At 42.1% G+C, this 24,214-nt stretch overlaps 1 protein-coding gene across 4 annotated transcripts in view; it reads left to right on the top strand.

The window, feature by feature from the left end:
- The window catches only part of LOC110490335 (receptor-type tyrosine-protein phosphatase U), a 322,183-nt gene that overhangs the window by 182,418 nt on the left and 115,551 nt on the right, over positions 1-24,214 (top strand). For all 4 annotated transcript variants that reach the window (XM_021563683.3, XM_021563669.3, XM_090200408.1 and 1 more), the window contains exons 7-11: positions 3,410-3,703; positions 6,867-7,184; positions 11,522-11,631; positions 13,486-13,687; positions 22,876-22,978. In XM_021563683.3, coding sequence (XP_021419358.3) covers positions 3,410-3,703; positions 6,867-7,184; positions 11,522-11,631; positions 13,486-13,687; positions 22,876-22,978 — 1,027 coding nt within the window. The remainder of the gene's footprint in view (positions 1-3,409; positions 3,704-6,866; positions 7,185-11,521; positions 11,632-13,485; positions 13,688-22,875; positions 22,979-24,214) is intronic.

Below are 24,214 nucleotides of genomic sequence, written 5' to 3'. Positions count from 1 at the left end.
TCATTTGTTGACTTCTGTAACCGTAAAAGCTTTGGTTTCATGCATGTTAACCTTAGAAGCATCCTCCCCAAGTTTGTTTTATTCACTGCTTTAGCACACTCTGCCAACCCGGATATCCTAGCCATGTCTAAATCCTGGCTTAGGAAGGCCCTCAAAAACCCTGAAATTTCCATCCCTAACTATAACATTTTCCAACAAGATAGAACTGCCAAAGGTGGCGGGGTCTACTGAAAAGATAGCCTGCAGAGTTATATCATTCTACCCAGGTCTGTGCCCAAACAATTCAAGCTTCTACTTCTAAAAATCCACCTTTCCAGAAACAAGTCTTTCGCCGCTTGTTATAGACCACCTTCTGCCCCCAGCTGTGCCCTGGACACCATATGTGAATTGATTGCCCCAGATCTATCTTCAGAGATCGTACTGTTAGGTGACCTAAACTGGGACATGCTTAACACCCTAGCCATCCTACAATCTAAGCTAGATGCCCTAAATCTCATACAAATGATCAATGAACCTACCAGGTACAACCCCAAATCCATAAAAATGGGCACACTCATAGATATCATCCTGACCAACCTGACCAAATACACCTCTGCTGTCTTCAAACATGAACTCAGCGATCACTGCCTCATTGCCTGCGTCCGTAATGGGTCTGCGGTCAAACGACCACCCCTCATCACTGTCAAACGCTCCCTAAAACACATCAGTGAGCAGGCCTTTCTAATCGACCTGGCCTGGGTATCCTGGAAGGATATTGACCTCATTCCGTCAGTAGAGGATTCCTGATTATTCTTTAAATTGTGCTTCCCTCACCATCTTAAATAAGCATGCCCCATTAAAAAAATGTAGAACCAGGAACAGAAATATCCCTTGGTTCACTCCAGGCCTGACTGCCCTTGACCAGCACAAAAACATCCTGTGGCGTACTGCATTAGCATCGAATAGTCCCCGCGATATGCAACTTTTCAGGGAAGTTAGGAACCAATATACAGGTAGTTAGGAAAGCAAAGGCTAGCTTTTAAAAGCAGAAATTTGCATCCTGTAGCTCACACTCCAAAACACTGTAAAGTCCATGGAGAATAAGAGCACCTCCTCCCAGCTGCCCACTGCACTGAGGCTAGGAAACACTGTCACCACCGATAAATACATGATAATTGAGATTTTCAATAAGAACTTTTGGCCTGGCTACCCCTACCCCGGTCAACAGCCCTGCACCCCCTACAGCAACTTGCCCAAGCCTCCCCATTTCTCCTTCACCCAAATCAAGATTGCTAATGTTCTGAAAGAGTTGCAAAATCTGGATTCCTACAAATGAGCTGGGCTAGACAATCTGGACCCGCTCTTTCTAAAATTATCCGCCGCAATTGTAACCCCTATTACTAGCCTGTTCAACCTCTCTTTCGTGTCGTCTGAGATCCCCAAAGATTGGAAAGCTGCCGCGGTCATCCCCCTCTTCAAAGGGGGGGAGACACTCTAGACCCAAGCTGTTACAGATCTATTTCTATCTTACCCTGCATTTCTAAGGTCTTCAAAAGCTAAGTTAACAAACAGATCATCGACCATTTCGAATCCCACCGCTGGTCATGGGTGCACATCAGCCATGTTCATGGTCCTAAACGATATCATAACCGCCATTGATAAAAGACAATACTGTACAGCCGTATTCATCGACCTGGCCAATGCTTTCGACTCTGTCAATCACCACATTCTTATCGGCAGACTCAACAGCCTTGGTTTCTCAAATGACTGCCTCGCCTGGTTCACCAACTTCTTCTCCCACAGAGTTCAGTGTGTCAAATCGGAGGGCCTGTTTTCCGCAATTCATGGTGCCACAGGGTTAAATTCTCGGGCCAACTCTTTTCTCTGTATACATCAATGATGTTACTCTTGCTGCTGGTGATACTCTGGTCCACCTCTACGCAGACGACACCATTCTGTATACTTCTGGCCCTTCTTTGGACACTGTTTTAACTAACCTCCCAACTAGCTTAAATGCCATACATCTCTCCTTCCGTGGCCTCCAATTGCTCTTAAATGCAAGTAAAACTAAATGCATGGTCTTCAACCGATCGCTGCCTGCCCCTGCACGCCTGTCCAGCATCGCTACTCTGGGCAGTTCTGACTTAGAATATATGGACAACTACAAATACCTAGGTGTCTGGTTAGACTGTAAACTCTTCTTCCAGACTCACATTAAGCATCTCCAATCCAAAATTAAATCTAGAATGGGCTTCCTATTTCGCAACAAAGCATCCTTCAGTCATGCTGCCAAACATACACACGTAAAACTGACAATCCTGCCTGTCCTTGACTTCGACGATGTCATTTACAAAATAGCCTCCAACACTCTACTCAGCAATTTGGATGCAGTCTATCACGGTGCCATCCGCTTTGTCACCGAAGCCCCATATACTACCCACCACTGCGACCTGTATGCTCTCGTTGGCTGGCCCTCGCTTCATATTCATCTCCAAACCCACTGGCACCAGGTCATCTACAAGTCTTTGCTAGGTAAAGGTATCTCAGCTCACTGGTCACCATAGCAGCACGCGCTCCAGCAGGTATATTTCATTGGTCACCCCAAAAGCCAATTCCTCCTTTGGCCACCTTTCCTACCTGTTTTCTGCTGCCAATGACTGGAACGAATTGCAAAAATAACTGAAGCTGGAGACTCATATCTCCCTCACTAACTTTAAGCATCAGCTGTCAGAGCAGCTCACAGAACATTGCACCTGTACATAGACCATCTGTAAATAACCCATCCAACTACCTCATCCCCATATTGTTATTTGTTTTTTGCTCCTTTGTACCCCAGTATCTCTACTTGCACATTCACCTTCTGCACATCTATCACTCCAGTGTTTATTTGCTAAATTATAATTACTTAGCCACTATGGCCTATTTATTGCCTTACTACCTCCCTCGTCTTACTTCATTTGCACACACTGTATATAGATTTTTTTTATTGTGTTATTGACTGTACGTTTGTTTATTCCGTGTGTAACTCTGTTGTTGTTTGTGTCGCACTGCTTTGCTTTATCTTGGCCAGGTTGCAGTTGTAAATGAGAACTTGTTCTCAACTGGCCTACCTTGTTAAGTAAAGGTGAAATAAAAAATAATAAAAAATAAAAAAAATAGGTTATGGATGTAGTAAAAGGAGGCCTATTTAAAGTAAAAGGCCTCCTATTTAGAGTAAAAGGATGAATAAAGCTGATAAGCATGTTGTAATAAGACTGATTAGCAATAGTATATAGTACTTTTAAGTACAGTGGAATGCAGTTGAACCCCTTCCGACCAACATAGTCCTCAAATGTCACATAATGGATGGAAGATATACAGCTACAGTGTATAGAAGCAATAATAACATTTAAATAAACTCACAGCCTCCAATCCTGTCTTCTTCCCACAGTTCCCCCCTCCCCTATCGCGCCCCCACAGCTGCTGAGAGCGGGCTCCACATATCTGATCATCCAGCTCAACACCAACTCCATCCTGGGAGATGGCCCTATTATCAGGAAGGAGATTGAGTACCGGGCCAGCCAATCACCTTGGTCCGAGGTCCATGGGGTCAACATGGTCACCTACAAGCTGTGGCACCTGGACCCAGACACGGAGTATCACATAAGTGTGTTGCTGACCCGGCCCGGAGAGGGCGGCACCGGGCCACCTGGACCACCCCTCGTCAGCAGGACTAAGTGTGCAGGTGAGGGTCTGGGCGGTGTGACAAGGTTGTACAGTATGTGACATTCTCATAGTTGGCAGTGTTTGGTAAACCAGAATATTTTGGTAATACATGTTATTAACCACTTGCAAATCCTTGATAAAATCTTACCATACCATATCATACTTTTAAAGCCACATACCTTATGAAATGATTTGCAATTTTTATTGTAAGATAATTCTAGTTTTCTTGGTCTTGGTATGTTTCTAGTCTTGATAAATAGAGGGAAATGCTTCCTCTGTGGATTTTTCCTCCGAAAATTCAGAAACTCTCCTCATATCTTTTGGTCATTTTAGAGAGAATATTTCTTAATTCTATTCAAAGTACAGATGCCCAACAGCTAGACGCTCAGACATTATTTAATCTCAGAGTAATTGCTCATTATATTGTGGAATAACAGACCGTGGACTGTGGCGATAATGTGGCAAAATTGTATTCCAGACTGAAATCTCTGTGAGATTGAGAGGTGGTCTTTGTAAAAATATAATTTGTGCTGGAAGAAAACAACTAACACGCACATACACACACACACACACAAGCACGGACACTCAACCACAAAATTCATGCATATTTTCTGTGGGCATTTGTCCCATGTCTTCTACAGTCATCAGTCTAATATGCACAGCGATCTCTTCACACCACAAACCATCTCTCACACCCCCCCTCCCTGTTCCACCAACCATAGCCTCCATGTCCTCTCTCTGATGACACATTAAGTAGAAGTAGAGATACACAAAGAAAATGTTTTTATATTTTCAAAGTCATAGAGAGGGAATGTTATAGTTGTGAAGTGAGAGGATGCACACACTGTTCTAATGTAAATGTATTTTAGTGGCACCATTGTATCCTGTCTGTCATGTTTTTTTCCCTCCAGGTAATTTGCATACTGATAGTAACTCCCAATAACTGTCTCAGATATCAAAGCCTGACCTCTTGCCCTGTAATTTCCCAAGCTGTTGTTTTCACAACATACGGGTTAGGTTGTTGTCTACTTGTTTGTTCTGTTGGTGGCCTCACCCTGATTCACACACCTTCACATACTCCTCGTCCATCACTAGGTCCACCCTCCATGATTCTCTAATCACCACCTGGACACCCTTGAGTTCCTTTGACCCCTGTCCCCCAGACCATCTGGTCCAGATCCCACACTGACCCCACACTTCATCATTGCATTATGATCCTCCTCACCTTTGTTGGGCTGCTTAGGTCTAAGCATAAAGAAATGTATGGTCTGGTCACAGTGGGTATCTATGGGAGTGTGCTAGTTACCAGAGTGAACAGATGGGAGGCTTGGACCCTCTGGGTGTTATTCTGACTAAAGTGAATTTCTGACCTATGTAGTGTAGCCCGGACGTCCTCCTGTGAGTACTGTAAAACTAATGGCCGTGAATATGAACATGGTCTCCGCCCGCCTCTGATGGCCAGCCAGGTGTGCTTGATGAGCCATCACTGTGATTATCAGCAGGGCTGCATTATCGTAGCTCTAAATCCCTCAAGTAAATCACAGAGGAGACAAGTTATTTCCAAACCACGTTAATAGGCTTCCACCTGCTACTGGGTCACTGAGCCTTCTGGAGAGCCCCCTGCCACCAAACCTCTCTGCTGAGAGAGGGGCTTCATGCCGATGCCCAACTAAAATTAGGAACATTACAGAGAGTGCTCATGCCTTTCACAGCTCGTCTTCCTCGCCCATCATGTCAGGCCTCTCTGTCAGCATCTTGCTTCATTCCTCCTTCATCTCCCATCTCCCCTGTGGTTAAGTCTCCACAGACTCCCTACACAGCTTAGCACCAACCCAGGCCAAGGACAACCCTGTCCACAGTTAATCCCATGGATCAGTATTAGTGGGAGTAATAAACCAGAAGCTCTCCCCTTCTTTTCCTCTCACTATAACGTGAGGAATAAGCATGTCGCTCTGGGCCATGTTGGGGATACTGCAACCCTTCTCCGAAGGCTGCCAGGGAGTGTGCGTTGCACACAGTCGAGCGTGGCATGCAGGCAAATAGACTGGGCAAGAGGAAGGGTGTTGGCACAAAAGTCAAATTTGATGAAAATCCACAATGGGCACACTGTGGCCTCTTCTGTGTTTTTTTTCTTCAGTTCATCAGTTTAAAGCCCCTCTTTATTTAGCTTTGAGACTGTGCAGACTATCAATTACACCAGAAAGACAATCCTCAATCAAATTGAACAATTGTTCAAACATTTCCTGCCACGTCTAATGTACCACTACTTGATTACCCAGCCCACATATTTTTCTGCTATCATAAACTAATGTCCAGAACAATGCAGTGGTCATGCTTCCTTCTAGACCGAAATGCAAAAAAAAAAAAAAATTGGAAAGTAAATAGGTGACTGTGGAGAGGCTTAAGTTTAGATTGCCATATCATGAAATTCTGTTTCAGTGAGAAAGATAATGAAAAGGAAGGGATAAATGGATAAACTTCAGGGAGAGGTATAATGAATAGAAAGGGATACAGAGATAAATATCCGCAAGAAAGAGATGCCCTTTTGAGTGGTGAGTTAGTGTGTGTGCATGTGCCTGTTTGTGCTCGTATGTGTCCTTGCATATTTAGAGAGATTCGCGCCATTAGTCACGAATCCCTATTAAAAGAACAAAGCAATACAATACATTATGTGGAATACTGTTTGACAAAAAGGCATCAATAATGTGCTGTGACAAATGCCTCCATTGGTAGTGTGTTGCTGAGATTGGCCTTGGCTCACCCCTGTAGCCTGTATCTCTTACTGCAACACTGACTGGCTTTGTGCTTGAAGGCACAGAAGCTTCTCAGTACCTCTGTATCCCTCTAGCTGTCTCTCCCGAGGGAGGAATAGAAAGACGAGGCTTTAGTTCTCTCTGCTTTAGTCAAAAGAAACAGTGTTGACCCCAAACCCAGCAGTGACCAGAAGTAACTGGGTGACTACTAAAAACAAGCAGCCTTTCGAAAATGTCCTAGCAATAAAGATAACTGGCGGATTTTGTAATTTACACTGTGTTTAAACAGTTTTTATTTAAGCTTTATTTAACCAGGTTAGTCTCTTGAGATAAAAACATGTTTTTCAAAAGAAGACCTGGACCTAGTTGATAACATTCCATTCTCTCTCTTCCTTTCCCTCCCTTCCTCCTGCCTTCCCTCTTTAATAGAACCCACACGGGCCTTGCGAAGTCTCACAGCTTCAGAGATCCAGTCCAGGCAGCTGACCCTGCAGTGGGAGACGCTGGCCTACAACTTGACCCGCTGCCACACCTACTCTGTGTCCCTGTGCTACCGCTATGCCACCGCAGGGGGCGGCGGTGGGCACAACACTACTGTGCGTGAGTGCCTGGCGGTTGAGCACAATGCCTCACGCTTCACCCTGCGTGACCTGCCGGCCTACCACTCCATCCAGGTCCGTTTGGCGCTCGCCAACCCTGAGGGCAAGAAGGAGGGTCGGGAGGTCACCTTCCAGACTGAAGAGGACAGTAAGTGATGGGAGAATGTTGGAGACATATACTGTACGTAGGAGCTCATACAGGGTACCTATTCATAGAAACCAGAATAACATGGGGGAATGTTTGAGACATAAAAAGGAACTGATACGTACAGGGCACATTTTCATAGGAAGTAGAATGATCGGAACCGTCTTGTGTTAGAGTGCCCTAATTGGCTGCTTTCCAACCACCTCACATGGCTGTTTACCTTCTTAATCCCTTCTTCCCAGTAAGAAACACTTGGCTGTTTTAGTGACAGACTGTTCAGGGATCACTTTGGTGATCAAAATAACCGAAAGTACCTAGGGAGTCATCCCTCTCCAGAGGGTATTATCTCTGCTCTAAATTCATATTTGTGTTAACAAATTAACAAAAATAATGCCGTGAAAAATGGGAAAAAAATCTAGCTATCTATACAGTGGGGATTGATAACACTGGGTCAGTCAACATCAGTAGCTACAGTTTGATTGAAGGGATTCATAACTATCATGGTTCGTCTCCTGTCCCATGCGGTTGTGTCTCAGTAGACTAGAATAAAAGCATTGTGACCATCTCCAAGAGGCTGCATCAGCATACCAAAGGATCCATCTCATTTCTCAAATGAAAATGAAGCCAGAGAGAAAGGATTTTCCCCCATATCTCTCAATATATTCCTTTTGAGCCAAGGCAGCCAACAGCCTCTGTGCATTGCAGATGCCTGGCTGAAGATCAAATATATATTTCCATTAAAAAGAAACTAAACGAACGCACTGTTTTCACACCAAAGGGAGAAAGAAAAAAAGTGTGTGAGATAGCGAATGAGAATGAGAGAAAAAGAGAGGGAGAGAGACTAATGGGGATTGTGGTCTGGAATAGAAAACCACAGTGCACAGAGGATACTATCAAAACAGTTAGCTTTGTTTTTATAGGGATGTCTATAGGCCAGGCTTCCCCTGGTGTCCAGGCCAGACAGAGTTTTAACAGCATTCAGCATTTATACTAAGGAATGTCATCACTGGCCATCAGCTGAGGATGCATTTAATCACCACTATTTCATGGAGGTATTTTGATATTTTGAAGGCATAAGACTGAACAATAGAAATGCCCTGTCCACTATAGTACAATAATTATATTTGTATATATTTTTCTGAGCCAATTGCAATTTTCCTAAGTCCTTTTCTGTGGCACCTGACCACACGTCTGAACAGTAGTCAAGGTGCGACAAAACTAGGGCCTGTAGGACCTGCCTTGTTGATAGTGTTGTTAAGAATGCAGAGCATCGCTTTATTATAGACAGACTTCTCCACATCTTAGCTACAACTGCATCAATATGTTTTGACCATGACAGTTTACAATCTAGTGTTACTCCAAGCAGTTTAGTCATCTCAACAGCTCAATTTCCACATTATTTATAACAAGATTTAGTTGAGGTTTAGGGTTAGTGAGTGTTTTGTTCCAAATACTGTGCTTTTAGTTTTATAAATATTTAGGGCTAACTTATTCCTTGCCACCCACTCTGAAACTAACTACAGCTCTTTGTTGAGTGTTGCAGTCATTTCAGTTGCTGTAGTAGCTGACGTGTATAGTGTTGAGTCATCCACGTACATAGAAACTCTGGCTTTACTCAGTCAGTGGCATGTCATTAGTAAAGATTGAAAAAAGTAAGGGGCCTAGACAGCTGCCCTGGGGAATTCCTGATTCTACCTGGATTATGTTGGAGAGGCTTCCATTAATGAACACCCATTGTGTTCTGTTAGACAGATCACTATTTATCCACATTATAGCCGAGGGTGTAAAGCCATAACACATACGTTTTCCAGCAGCAGACTATGATCAATAATGTCAAAGCTGCACTGAAGTCTAACAAGACAGCCCCCACAATAATTGTATCATCAATTTCTCTCAGTCAATCATCAGTCATTTGTGTAAGTGCTGTGCTTGTTGAGTGTCCTTCCATATAAGCATGCTGAAATTATGTTGTCAATTTGTTTACTGTAAAATAGCATTGTATCTGGTCAAACACAATTTTTTTCCAGAAGTTTACTAAGGGGTTGGTAACAGGCTGATTGGTCGGCTATTTGAGCCAGTAAAGGGGACTTTACTATTCTTGGGTAGTGGAATGACTTTAGCTTCCCTCCAGGCCTGAGGGCACATGCTCTCTAGTAGGCTTACATTGAAGATGTGTCAAATAGGAGTGGCAATATCGTCTTCTATTATCCTCAGTAATTTTCCATTGTTGATAGACGGCAATAATTTTTTCACCTCTTCCACACTGACTTTACGGAATTCGTAAATTTCATGATTTGGTCCAATATACTTGGATGTGTCGTGTCAGTATTTGTTGCTAGCATGTCATCCCTAAATTTGCTTATCTTGCCAATGAAAAAGTCATTAATGCAGTTTGCAATATCAGTGGGCTTTGTGCCGAATTGGCTTTTTTCCCAAAATGTCATTTAAGGTGCCCCAAAGCTTTTTACTATCATTCTTTATATCATTTATCTTTGCTTCATAGTGTAGTTTATTTTTATTTCGTTTAGCGATTGATTTCTCAATTTGCAGTACGTTTGCCAATCAGTTGGGCTGCCAGACTTAATTGCCATACCTTTTGCCTCATCTCTCTCAACCATACAATTTTTTAAATCCTCATCAATTCAAGGGGATTTAACAGTTTTTACAGTCATTTTATTAATGGTTGCATGCTTATTAGTAACTGGAATAAGTAGTTTCATAAATGTGTCAAGTGCAGTGTCTGGTTGCTCCTCAATACACACCACAAACCAGCAAATATTATTTACATCATCAACATAAGAATCACTACAAAAGTTGTTACAGTTACAGGTACAGTTACCTCTTATACACTATATTAGGCCACGACTTTGGAAATTTGGTTTTCCTAGATATTGCTATCATCTGCAGCGTTAGTAAGAATGTGATCAATACACGTTGATGATTTAATTCCTGTGCTGTCTGTAACTATCCTGGTATGTTGACTGACAACCTGATCCAGGTTGCAGGTACTGGTTACAGATTAAAGTTTTTTCCCGAGTGGGCATCTTGATGATAGCAAGTCAATATTTAAATCACCCAGAAAATATACTTATCTGTTGATATCACATACATTATCAAGCATTTCACACATCTTATCCAGATACCGACTATTAGCCCTTGGTGGTCTATAGCAGTTTACCACAAGAATGGGATTTAGGTGAGGCAGATTAACCTGTAGCCACATTACTTCAACAGTATTTAACATTAGATCGTCTCTAAGCTTTACAGGAATGTGGTTCTGAATATAGACCGCAACACTGCCTCCGTTGGCATTTCTGTCTTTTCGGTAGATGTTATAACCATGTATTGCTACCACTGTATCATCAAAGGTATCATCTAAATGAGTTTCAGAGATAGTCAGAATATGAATGTCATCTGTGTACAAGCAAGTTATTGACCTCATGGACCTTGTATCTTATTCTACATATGTTAAAATGGGTTAATTTTAGCACTTTTCTTGGTTGCTTGATTGTTTTTAATGCTTTCCTGGGAAGCTTATCAGACGTAGACTTACTCATGTTATTTACATTGGAGCTGAGGTTTTCCTACTATTGCACACCGCCACAGTACTAAAAGTGTAACTCTGGTTTATAGGCTCATGATTACTGCTTACAATAGCTGTAGGATGAACAGATGTATTCAGTGCAATTAGGCGTACATACATTAAATTACTTACATTGTGTTTGCCAATGCCCCTAAGATCATGTACATTTGATGCAGCGTTGTGACGACTCATTGTCACAATGGTAGGGATTAATTGAGCTGGTCTTGGATCATTTACTAGTCATTGTTTCAATGCAACCTCGAAATGTGTAGACAGAGTCCAGGAGCCAAGATGATTTGGATAGACACAATCATTCCTGAAGAGCATCTTCTGTTCCCAGAAGGTGTCAAAGTTATCAATAAAAGTGACTCCAGCAGAGCTACAATAGTTTTCATGTCAGACTCCGTACTCAAAGAAATGTATTTCGGGGTCTCTATATCATGTACTATGAACCTCACCCTCATGATGATAGTATGAACCTGATCAGTCTGAATTGATTGTAAGTACTTGATAATGATTACTCTACTTCAGTGGTTTTATATCCATCAATCATCTCCTATTCTCTTTGCTTGTACACTCTCTGACTGACACAAAATATAGTCCTTTATGTCCTACTTGATGCAGAATTCTCCGTTCTAAGGCTAACATTGTAAGAGGAACTCAGTGACATTCACCACTGAATATGATATTGACATTATGAGATACTTGCCATGATTTTACAGCTTCAATTGCCTGACATGTTGCTTGTTTCCAATAGTTCCCGGTGGCATCACCCCTGAATCGCTGACCTTCACCCCCCTGGAAGACATGATCTTCCTCAAGTGGGAGGAGCCAGTGGAACCCAATGGTCTCATCACCCAATACGAGGTAAATCAAATCTATTTATATAGCCCTTCTTACATCAGCTGATATCTCAAAGTGCTGTACAGAAAGAGAAGGATGCTTCCCACTCTGCTCGATGCCCTCCAATCATCTTCCTCTAAACATCTCCTCCCAAAATTGACCCTCATAAATTGACCCTGACCCTCATATCCTATTTTGTAGTTTGTAGTAATTGATTGGTGTAGTTTAGGTCAGCAAGAGCAGTGTCACAGGCATTGATTAGCACAGGTAAGTTGTAGGAGAGAAATGTCACAGAACTTTTCAAACAGAGTTAGAAACAAGGACAGAACAATAGCTATATTTTACAGGTGGATGTTAATTGACGCAATAGACACAACACAGCTGTTTGACGTTAAGAATACAGGCAGAAGCTACAGTACATATCAGCCTCTATATATATGTGGTTGTGTATGGCATTTTTTTACAAGCTCATAGTCCATCCCCAGAGCGCTGTCTGTTTCTCTCCGCTCATCTAACAATACATCTAGAGCTAGCAAATAGTCTGGCACATTGTCACCAAGAGAAGTTAAGAAAAATATTTATCAGCATATACTGTAGCACTGCCATGCATCATCACATTTTTCACCCTCATTTATTAGCACTAATTTATTCATGCTAATTTTGTCTTCACCTATGGTAGGGGCTCATTACAGTATTACCTATACCAGCCTCAAGCTTTCACCCAGCCCTCTCTATTTCAATGTCATCTCAAGGAGGATATTATTAAATGGGATTTGTGGTTTGACATATAAAGTGGATGGATTTTCTTCCAGTAGCGTCCTGATCTCTCTGAGCTGACAAAGAGAGCTTTAGACAGAGCCGCAGAAGGAATCCTCTTAATTTCTCTCCCATTAAAGCTTTGACCAGTCTCCCTGAGCCCATCAATCGCCATAACTCCAGCCTCACAAGCCCCTCCTTGGTCCTCTTTGCTCTTTCTGAAAGCTATTATCTGCTTTTTTGTTGGCTTTTTTATGAGGAACACATCTGTGTGTACTGTGTACAGTCATTGGCTGTCTTCACAGTTACCATGCCTGCATGGGCATATCGTGCTCTTAAAATAATCTGCATAGTCAATAGTTTGGTTCAAGTCAGTGGGAAGCAAGGCGTGTCTGTGTTATTTAACATTCCCAGTTTTTACATTACTCTCTGACGCCACATGGGTGGAATCCCATAAGACAGTTTGACTCGTGGGGAAAAAATTGCTTCCAACAGCATCAATATTTCACACAGAACACATTTCCATATTAGCATGAATGTCCTTCAGGCTTGACCATTATGAATGGATGAGCAAGCCAAACAAAATCATTAACATCTTGTTATTGTTGGGAAATCTGTAAACACACAAAACAATAACGGTTTGAAAATGATTCTGCTTTCATGAAAAAATAACAGCATTACACTGGACTGGATCACATTTCCTGCTGCTACTATTTCTGTCACTTTATTTCTAGTTATATGTACATGTCTACCTCAATTACCTTGTACCCCTGCACATCGACTCAGTGTAGCCAAGTTATATACTTATATACTATTATTACTTTTATTATTACATGTTTTACTTTTCTATTATTTCTCTATTTTCTTACTCTCTGCATTGTACACACTGTGTTGTTTACTAAGCACGTGATTAATACAATTTGATTTGAAAAGCAACATTACCATTAAGTACATTGACTTAGAGCAGAAGCACAATTTTCAAAGTCAGATGTGAATCCTCAGAGAAAATCAATTGAACAAAAGTTAAAAGGTAGTTGCTCCACAAAGTAAATAACTCCTGTTCTCAGAAATAATTGCTATATGAATCATTCTGGTGTCTTTTTTGTATTTATCTGTCCACAGATCAGCTATCAGAGCATTGAGTCGTCTGACCCAGGCATCAATGTGCCAGGACCTAGGAGAACAGTGTCGAAGCTGAGGAACGAGACCTATCACATGTTCTCCAACCTTCACCCTGGCACTACATATCTGATTTCTGTCCGTGCTCGCACAACCAAGGGCTTCGGCCAGACCGCCCTAACTGAGATCACCACCAACATTTCTGGTGAGTGTCGATGTGTGTGTACAACTGCAGGTGTATGTGTTCACACTTGAATGTTTGTCTATCCATTTGCATTGAGGATCCCTGGGGTCCAGCAACATTAAGGCAGTTTCTAACCTTTATTTAACTAGGCAAGTCAGTTAAGAACAAATTCTCATTTACAATGACGGCCTACCGGGGAACAGTGGGCAGAACGACAGATTCTTATCCTGTCAGCTCGGGGATTCGATCCAGGAACCTTTCGGTTACTGGCCCAACTAGGCTACCTGCTGCCCCATTTACAGTGCATTCGGAAAGTTTTCAGACCCCTTCCCAGCATTATTCAAAAATGGATTACATGTATTTTTTCGTCATCAATCTACAGACAATACAATGACAATCGAAAACAGGTTTTAAGAAATGTTGGCAAATGTATTAAATATAAAAAACAGACATATCTTACTTACATAAGTATGCAGACCCTTTGCAATGATACAACATTTTTTGCTCAGATGCATCCTATTTCCATTGATCAGAGAAGTTTCTACAACTTGATGGGAATCTACCTGTGGTAAATTAAATTGATTGGACGTAATTTGGAAGGGCACACACCTGTCTATATAAGTTCCCACAGTCAACAATGCATGTCAGAGCAAAAACCAAGTCATGAGGTCGAATGAATTGTGCGTAGAGCTCCAAGACAGGATTGTGTCGAGGCACAGATCTGGTGAAGGGTACCAACACATTTATGCAGCATTGAAGGTCCCCAAGAAGACAGTGTCCTCCATCATTCTTAATGGAAGAAGTTTGGAACCTTCCTAGAGCTGGCCACCCGGCCAAACTGAGCAATTGAGGGAGAAGTGCCTTGCTTAGGGAGGTGACGAAGAACCCGATAGTCACTCTGACAGAGCTCCAGAGTTCCTCTGTGGAAATGGGAGAACCTTCCAGAAGGGCAACCATCTCTGCAGCACTCCACCAAAGGACTCTCATACCAAGAGAAACAAGATTAACCTCTTGAACCTCTGGGGGCAGTATTTCATTTTTGGATGAAAAACGTTCCCGTTTTAAGCGCAATATTTTGTCACGAAAAGATGCTCGACTATGCATATCAGCTATCAGCTGATAAGCTTTGGAAAGAAAACACTCTGACGTTTCCAAATCTGCAAAGATATTGTCTGTGAGTGCCCCAGAACTGATGCTACAGGCGAAACCAAGATTAAACTTCAAACTGGAAGTGAGCAAAAATTCTGAGGCGCTGTTTTCCATTGTCTCCTTATATGGCTGTTAATGCGACAGGAATGAGCTTACACTTTCTGCCGTTTCCCCAAGGTGTCGGCAGCATTGTGACGTATTTGTAGGCATATCATTGGAAGATTGACCATAAGAGACTACATTTACCAGGTGTCCGCCTGGTGTCCTGCGTCGAAATTGGTGCGCAAACGCCAGGTGCAAGTATTTTTCCATTTGATAGAGAGGAGAAACCAGACTTCCACGAACGATATATCATCGAAGAGATATGTGAAAATCACCTTGAGGATTGATTCTAAACAACGTTTGCCATGTTTCAGTCGATATTATGGAGTTAATTTTGAAAAAAGTTCGGCGTTTTGATGACTGAATTTTCGTTTGTTTTTGGTAGCCAAACGTGATGTACGAAACGGAGCGATTTCTAATACACAAAGAATCTTTTTGGAAAAACTGAAAATTTGCTATCTATCTGAGAGTCTCCTCATTGAAAACATCCGAAGTTCTTCAAAGGTAAATTATTTTATTTGAGTGCTTTTCTTGTTTTTGTGAAAATGTTGCCCGTTCAATGCTACGCTAAATGCTACGCTAGTTATCAATACTGTTACACAAATGCTTGTTTTGCTATGGTTGAAAAGCATATTTTGAAAATCTGAGATGACAGTGTTGTTAACAAAAGGCTAAGCTTCAGAGCTAGCATATTTATTTCATTTCATTTGCGATTTTCATGAATAGTTAACGTTGAGTTATGGTAATGAGCTTGAGGCTGTACTCACGATCCCGGATCCGGGATGGCTAGTATCTGGTCTGATGAAACCAATATTGAATTCTTTGGCCTGAATGCTAAATGTCACGTCTGGAGGAAACCTGGCAATGTCCCTAAGGTGAAGCATGGTTGTGGCAGCCTTATGCTGTGGGGATGTTTTTCAGTGACAGGGACTGGGAGACTAGTCAGGATCAAGGGAACGATGAATGGAGCACAGAGAGAGTACAGAGAGACCCTTAATGAAAACCTGCTCCAGAGCGCTCAGGATCTCAGACTGGTGCAAAGGTTCACCTTCCAACAGAACAACGACTCTAAGCACACAACCAACACACTGCAGGAGTGGCTTCGGGACAGGTCTCTGAATGTCAGAGCCCAGACTTGAACCTGATTGCATTTCTCTTTCATTTCTGGAGAGACCTGAAAGTAGCTGTGTCCACGACTCTCCCCATCCAACCTGACAGAGCTTGAGGATCTGCCGAGAAGAATGGAAGAAACTCCCCAAATACAGATATGCCTGTAATCGCTGCCAAAGGATCTTCAACAAAGTAAAGGGTCCGAATACTTTATGTAAATGTAACACTTCAGTTTTTTTTTTGACATTTGCAAACATTTCTTAAAACCTATTTTTGCTTTTTCATTTTGGGATATTGTGTGCAGATTAATGAGGGTAAAAAAAACAATTGAATCCAATTTAGAATAAGGCTGTAACATAACAACATTTGGAAAGAGGCAAAGGGTCTGAATACTTCCGAATGCACTGTATCTACAATACAAAATCCATGTGTGCGTGTGTGTGTAGAGTGCGTGTCCATGTGTGTGTCATGTCAACCTTTGTACCTAGCTTGCATCAAAGTTGAACATCAACTGTCTGAAGGATATAACAGGAGTCTGTAAATACACTATATACGTATATATAAAAGGATGTGGACACCCCTCCAAATTTGTGGGTTTGGCTATTTCAGCCACACCAGTTGCTGACAGGTATATAAAATCAAGCACACAGTCATAGACAAACATTGGGTGTAGAATCGCCTTACTGATGAGCTCAGTGACTTTCAACGTGGCACTGTCATGGATGCCAACTTTCCAACGAGTCAGTTTGTCAAATTTCGGCCCTGCTAGAGATTCCCACGTCAACTGTAAGTGCTGTTATTGTGAAGTGAAAATGTCTAGGCGCATCAAAGGCTCAACCGTGGTAGGCCACACAATCTCACAGAACGGCACTGGTAGAGAACGGAAGCGTGTAGAGATTAAAAATCATCTGTCCTTGGTTGCAACACTCACTACTGAGTTCCAAACCACCTCTGGAAGCAACATCAGCACAAGAACTGTTCGTCAGGAGCTTCATGAAATGGGTTTCCATGGCCGAACAGCCGCACACAAGCCGAAGATCACCATGCGTAATGCCAAACATTGGCTGGAGTGGTGTAAAGCATGCCGCAATTCAACACTGGAGCAGTGGGAACGCGTACTCTGGAGTGATGAATCATGCTTCACCATTTGAATTTGTATTCATTATGGATCCCCATTAGCTGCTGCTAAGGCAGTAGCTACTCTTCCTGCAAAATTCATAACAGAATTTAGAACACACCATTAGGCATTCCGACTGACAAATCTGGGTTTGGCAGATGCCAGGAGACCGCTACCTGCCCGAATGCAGATTGCCAACTGCAAAGTTTGGTGGAGGAGGAATAATGGTCTGGGGCTGTTATTCATGGTTCAGGCCCCTTAGTTCCAGTGAAGGGAAATCTTAACACTACAGCATACAATGACATTCTAGATGATTCTCCACTTCCAACTTTGTCGCAGCAGTTTGGGGAAGGCCCTTTCCTGGTTCAGCATGACAATGCCCCTGTGCACAAAGTGAGGTCCATACAGAAATGGTTTGTCGAGATTGGTGTGGAAGAACTTGTCTGGCCTGCACAGAGCCCTGACCTCAACCCCATCAAACACCTTTGGGAAGAATTGGAACGCTAACTGCCAGCCAGGCCTAATCACCCAACATCAGTATCTGACCTCACTGATGCTCATGGCTGAATGGAAGCAAGTCCCCGCAGCAATGTTCCAACATCTATTGGAAGGTTTTCCCAGAAGAGTAGAGGCTGTTAAAGAAAAAATGGGACCAACTACATAGTAATGCCCATGATATTGGAATGACATGTTCGATGAGCAGGTTTCCACATACTTTTGGTCATGTAGTGTATGTCTGAAGGGTGTTACAGCAATATGTTAATTGATATTGCACATGGCTGTTGTAATCACAACTCCTCTGGGTCTCAAGTGAATGTTGTGAGATAGACTAATTCATTCCTTTGTATCCATCAGAGGAAAAGATACCAATGTCATGTCCTTTTCTATTTGGTTATTGTCTCTCATCAATTTCATAGATTCCCAATACTGCGGTCTCTCTATCCGAGGTATATCACTGAAGACTGTCTGTGCTTGTGCAGTTGTGTAGCTAGCTATAGTAGGTTTCACTCACTCTGTGCTATTATCAGGGTCTGAAATTTGACTTTCAACCTCAGTTGCTTTATCCTCTTGCAGTGGCAAAACAACTCCTCCAAGAATAGAAGTACTACCTCTCCCATCCTCTCAAAAGGATTGACACCCTTTCATCGCACACAACAAAGCACAAACAGCAGAGAGGAAACAACGGTTGTTATGTGTAAGGATAGATGCAGTGCTATCTTCATGTGACCATGCAGCATCTCCCAGCTGAGAGAGAGACAGACTCTGAGCTTATTACTGAAGAGGGAAATCCATCCCTGGTGGTTCCATTCACTTTTAATGATGCATGTTTACCTGTGTAAAGGCAGGAATAAAAACACCTCAGAGGAAACCTCAATGCTTCTCTCTCTCTCTCTCTGTCTCTCTCGCTGTCTCTCTCAATTCAATTCAATTCAATTCAAGGGCTTTATTGGCATGGGAAACATGGTAGACAGGTAGACAACATACAAAGTGAATATATAAAGTGAAAAACAACAAAAATTAACAGTAAACATTACACATACAGAGGTTTCAAAACAGTAAAGACATTTCAAATGTCATATTATATATATATATACAGTGTTTTAACAATGTACAAATGGTTAAAGGACACAATATAAAATAAATAAGCATAAATATGGGTTGTATTTACAATGGTGTGTGTTCTTCACTGGTTGCCCTTTTCTCATGGCAACAGGTCACAAATCTTGCTGCTGTGATGGCACACTGTGGAATTTCACCCAGTAGATATGGGAGTTTTTCAAAATTGGATTTGTTTTCGAATTCTTTGTGGATCTGTGTAATCTGAGGGAAATATGTCTCTCTAATATGGTCATACATTGGGCAGGAGGTTAGGAAGTGCAGCTCAGTTTCCACCTCATTTTGTGGGCAGTGAGCACATAGCCTGTCTTCTCTTGAGAGCCATGTCTGCCTACGGCGGCCTTTCTCAATAGCAAGGCTATGCTCACTGAGTCTGTACATAGTCAAAGCTTTCCTTAATTTTGGGTCAGTCACAGTGGTCAGGTATTCTGCCGCTGTGTACTCTCTGTGTAGGGCCAAATAGCATTCTAGTTTGCTCTGTTTTTTTGTTAATTCTTTCCAATGTGTTAAGTAATTATCTTTTTGTTTTCTCATGATTTGGTTGGGTCTAATTGTGCTGTTGTCCTGGGGCTCTGTAGGGTGTGTTTGTGTTTGTGAACAGAGCCCCAGGACCAGCTTGCTTAGGGGACTCTTCTCCAGGTTCATCTCTCTGTAGGTGATGGCTTTGTTATGGAAGGTTTGTGAATCGCTTCCTTTTAGGTGGTTGTAGAATTTAACGGCTCTTTTCTGGATTTTGATAATTAGTGGGTATCGGCCTAATTCTGCTCTGCATGCATTATTTGGTGTTCTACGTTGTACACGGAGGATATTTTTGCAGAATTCTGCGTGCAGAGTCTCAATTTGGTGTTTGTCCCATTTTGTGAAGTCTTGGTTGGTGAGCGGACCCCAGACCTCACAACCATAAAGGGCAATGGGCTCTATGACTGATTCAAGTATTTTTAGCCAAATCCTAATTGGTATGTTGAAATTTATGTTTCTTTTGATGGCATAGAATGCCCTTCTTGCCTTGTCTCTCAGATCGTTCACAGCTTTGTGGAAGTTACCTGTGGCGCTGATGTTTAGGCCAAGGTATGTATAGTTTTTTGTGTGCTCTAGGGCAACAGTGTCTAGATGGAATTTGTATTTGTGGTCCTGGTGACTGAACACCATTATTTTGGTCTTACTGAGATTTACTGTCAAGGCCCAGGTCTGACAGAATCTGTGCGTAAGATCTAGGTGCTGCTGTAGCCCCTCCTTGGTTGGTGACAGAAGCACCAGATCATCGGCAAACAGCAGACATTTGACTTCGGATTCTAGCAGGGGGAGGCCGGGTGCTGCAGACTTTTCTAGTGCCCGCGCCAATTCGTTGATATATATGTTGAAGAGGGTGGGGCTTAAGCTGCATCCCTGTCTAACCCCACGACCCTGTGTGAAGAAATGTGTGTGTTTTTTGCCAATTTTAACCGCACACTTGTTGTTTGTGTACATGGATTTTATAATGTCGTATGTTTTACCCCCAACACCACTTTCCATCAGTTTGTATAGCAGACCCTCATGCCAGATTGAGTCAAAGGCTTTTTTGAAATCAACAAAGCATGAGAAGACTTTGCCTTTGTTTTGGTTTGTTTGGTTGTCAATTAGGGTGTGCAGGGTGAATACATGGTCTGTTGTACGGTAATTTGGTAAAAATCCAATTTGACATTTGCTCAGTACATTGTTTTCATTGAGGAAATGTACGAGTCTGCTGTTAATAATAATGCAGAGGATTTTCCCAAGGTTACTGTTGACACATATTCCACGGTAGTTATTGGGGTCAAATTTGTCTCCACTTTTGTGGATTGGGGTGATCAGTCCTTGGTTCCAAATATTGGGGAAGATGCCAGAGCTAAGTGTGATGTTAAAGAGTTTTAGTATAGCCAATTGGAATTTGTTGTCTGTATATTTGATAATTTCATTGAGGATATCATCAACACCACAGGCCTTTTTGGGTTGGAGGGTTTTTATTTTGTCCTGTAACTCATTCAATGTAATTGGAGAATCCAGTGGGTTCTGGTAGTCTTTAATAGTTGATTCTAAGATCTGTATTTGATCATGTATATGTTTTTGCTCTTTATTCTTTGTTATAGAGCCAAAAAGATTGGAGATGTGGTTTACCCATACATCTCCATTTTGGATAGATAATTCTTCGTGTTGTTGTTTGTTTAGTGTTTTCCAATTTTCCCAGAAGTGGTTAGAGTCTATGGATTCTTCAATTGCAATGAGCTGATTTCTGACATGCTGTTCCTTCTTTTTCCGTAGTGTATTTCTGTATTGTTTTAGTGATTCACCATTGTGAAGGCGTAGACTCAGGTTTTCCGGGTCTCTATGTTTTTGGTTGGAGAAGGTTTCTCAATTTCTTTCTTAGATTTTTGCATTCTTCATCAAACCATTTGTCATTATTGTTAATTTTCTTCGGTTTTCTATTTGAGATTCTTAGATTTGATAGGGAAGCTGAGAGGTCAAATATACTGTTAAGATTTTCTACTGCCAAGTTTACACCTTCACTATTACAGTGGAACGTTTTACCCAGGTAATTGTCTAAAAGGGATTGAATTTGTTGTTGCCTAATTGTTTTTTGGTAGGTTTCCAAACTGCATTCCTTCCATCTATAGCATTTCTTAATGTTACTCAGTTCCTTTGGCTTTGATGCCTCATGATTGAGTATTTCTCTGTTTAAGTAGACTGTGATTTTGCTGTGGTCTGATAGGGGTGTCAGTGGGCTGACTGTGAACGCTCTGAGAGACTCTGGGTTGAGGTCAGTGATAAAGTAGTCTACAGTACTACTGCCAAGAGATGAGCTATAGGTGTACCTACCATAGGAGTCCCCTCGAAGCCTACCGTTGACTATGTACATACCCAGCGTGCGACAGAGCTGCAGGAGTTGTGACCCGTTCTCTGTCTCTCTCTCTCTCTCTCTCTCTCTCTCTCTCTCTCTCTCTCTCTCTCTCTCTCTCAGTGGGTGTATGAGTGTGTCTCCATGCAAAGGAGAGTTCTTTAATTAAAGATTTACAGCTGAATCACTCTTTGGTGGCTGTATGTCAGACAAGGACCTGCTGGTATATGGCCATAGAGAGAGTCCAAAAGCCATTATGTGTCATCCTCCCCCTCCATACCCCCTTGAATGGCCTACAGTACAGAACATTCACTTGTCCGGAACATCTCTCATTGCTACGTTGACAACTAGCTTACAGCGCTTATAATGAACTCCACATAATGTACACGCACCCCTACTAAGACAGCCACAGAGTCTGCCTTCTACAGTCTTCCAGAGTGAACTACCACAGAGCACACACTGAACTGTACACAACCCTCAAGCTAATTTTTACTTTATCTCCAATGAACTTACTCCAATAAATCCCCTCAAAACCTACTCCCAACCGATCAACACCTTACTGACATCAAACAACTCACACTCTTTGTAACACGCTAGAGCTTTTGTTACGTGTGAATGAAATAAACACTTATTAAACACCTCACTTTAATTGAAGGCAGCTTTTTCAGCTAGCTGCAATTTTTCAAATCCTATTTCTTTATACCATAATCATTCATTTCTCCGTAATAGTTTACCTTTTCTCCCCTTCACTAATTGACTAGGGATATTAAAGACACGCTGTGCAGGAGGCATCTCCTGGGAGAAACGCAGCTTTGGCCAAATCCCTTTAAATGAGAAGCTCCTACTATTTGTCCTCCACTTCCAGGACTTTTAATTGCACTCGGTATCCAAGACAACCAGAACGTATGGAAATTCTGGAGGGACATTTCTGTGGGAACAGTGACTCACAAGATTAGTTTGGGCTGCAGACCTTTTATGAGAGAATAGGGAAAGAGCCTGTATGTTTATTAGATAGGATGTGTGGATAGACACAGTTCAGCTGGTTTTAAAGGGGACTGATGAAGGATGTGTCTGTGTGCATGTGTGTATGTCCGCGTGTGTGTGTGTGTGTGAGTGTGTGGCGTGAGAGTATGTATGTGTGTTTGTGAGCATGTGAATAAGTGTGTTTGTGTGTGCGTATGTATATCATCTTGTTTATTACAAGGTCAGTCGAATTGCTATATAATATAACATTGTCTGTACTCCTGTGCTCTGCCTCCTCAGCTCCAATGTTTGACTATGGAGACATGCTGTCCCCTCTGAGTGAAACAGAGAGCACGATCACTGTGTTGCTTCGCCCCGCCCTGGGCAGGGGAGCACCCGTCACGTGAGAACACAACAGCAACAGACACGCACACACATAAATATATGCATTTGCATTGTGTGACCCCCAACCCCTCTTTTTACGCTGCTGCTACTCTCTGTTTATCATATATGCATAGTCACTTTAACTATACCTTCATGTACATACTACCTCAATTGGGCCGACCAACCAGTGCTCCCGCACATTGGCTAACCGGGCTATCTGCATTGTGTCCTGCCACCCACCACCCGCCAATGACTCTTTTTACGCTACTGCTACTCTCTCTTCATCATATATGCTTAGTCACTTTAACCATATCTACATGTACAGTGCCTTGCGAAAGTATTCGGCCCCCTTGAACTTTGCGACCTTTTGCCACATTTCAGGCTTCAAACATAAAGATATAAAACTGTATTTTTTTGTGAAGAATCAACAACAAGTGGGACACAATCATGAAGTGGAACGACATTTATTGGATATTTCAAACTTTTTTAACAAATCAAAAACTGAAAAATTGGGCGTGCAAAATTATTCAGCCCCCTTAAGTGAATACTTTGTAGCGCCACCTTTTGCTGCGACTACAGCTGTAAGTCGCTTTAGGTATGTCTCTATCAGTTTTGCACATCGAGAGACTGACATTTTTTCCCATTCCTCCTTGCAAAACAGCTCGAGCTCAGTGAGGTTGGATGGAGAGCATTTGTGAACAGCAGTTTTCAGTTCTTTCCACAGATTCTCGATTGGATTCAGGTCTGGACTTTGACTTGGCCATTCTAACACCTGGATATGTTTATTTTTGAACCATTCCATTGTAGATTTTGCTTTATGTTTTGGATCATTGTCTTGTTGGAAGACAAATCTCCGTCCCAGTCTCAGGTCTTTTGCAGACTCCATCAGGTTTTCTTCCAGAATGGTCCTGTATTTGGCTCCATCCATCTTCCCATCAATTTTAACCATCTTCCCTGTCCCTGCTGAAGAAAAGCAGGCCCAAACCATGATGCTGCCACCACCATGTTTGACAGTCGGGATGGTGTGTTCAGAGTGATGAGCTGTGTTGCTTTTATGCCAAACATAACGTTTTGCATTGTTGCCAAAAAGTTTAATTTTGGTTTCATCTGACCAGAGCACCTTCTTCCACATGTTTGGTGTGTCTCCCAGGTGGCTTGTGGCAAACTTTAAACGACACTTTTTATGGATATCTTTAAGAAATGGCTTTCTTCTTCCCACTCTTCCATAAAGGCCAGATTTGTGCAATATAGGACT

Source organism: Oncorhynchus mykiss, chromosome 2 (assembly GCF_057628025.1).
Source record: "Oncorhynchus mykiss isolate SJ-2025 chromosome 2, ASM5762802v1, whole genome shotgun sequence".
Classification (NCBI taxonomy): domain Eukaryota; kingdom Metazoa; phylum Chordata; class Actinopteri; order Salmoniformes; family Salmonidae; genus Oncorhynchus; species Oncorhynchus mykiss.
The sequence above is the reverse complement of the archived record's forward strand: the minus strand, read 5'-3'. Positions and strand labels throughout refer to the sequence as shown.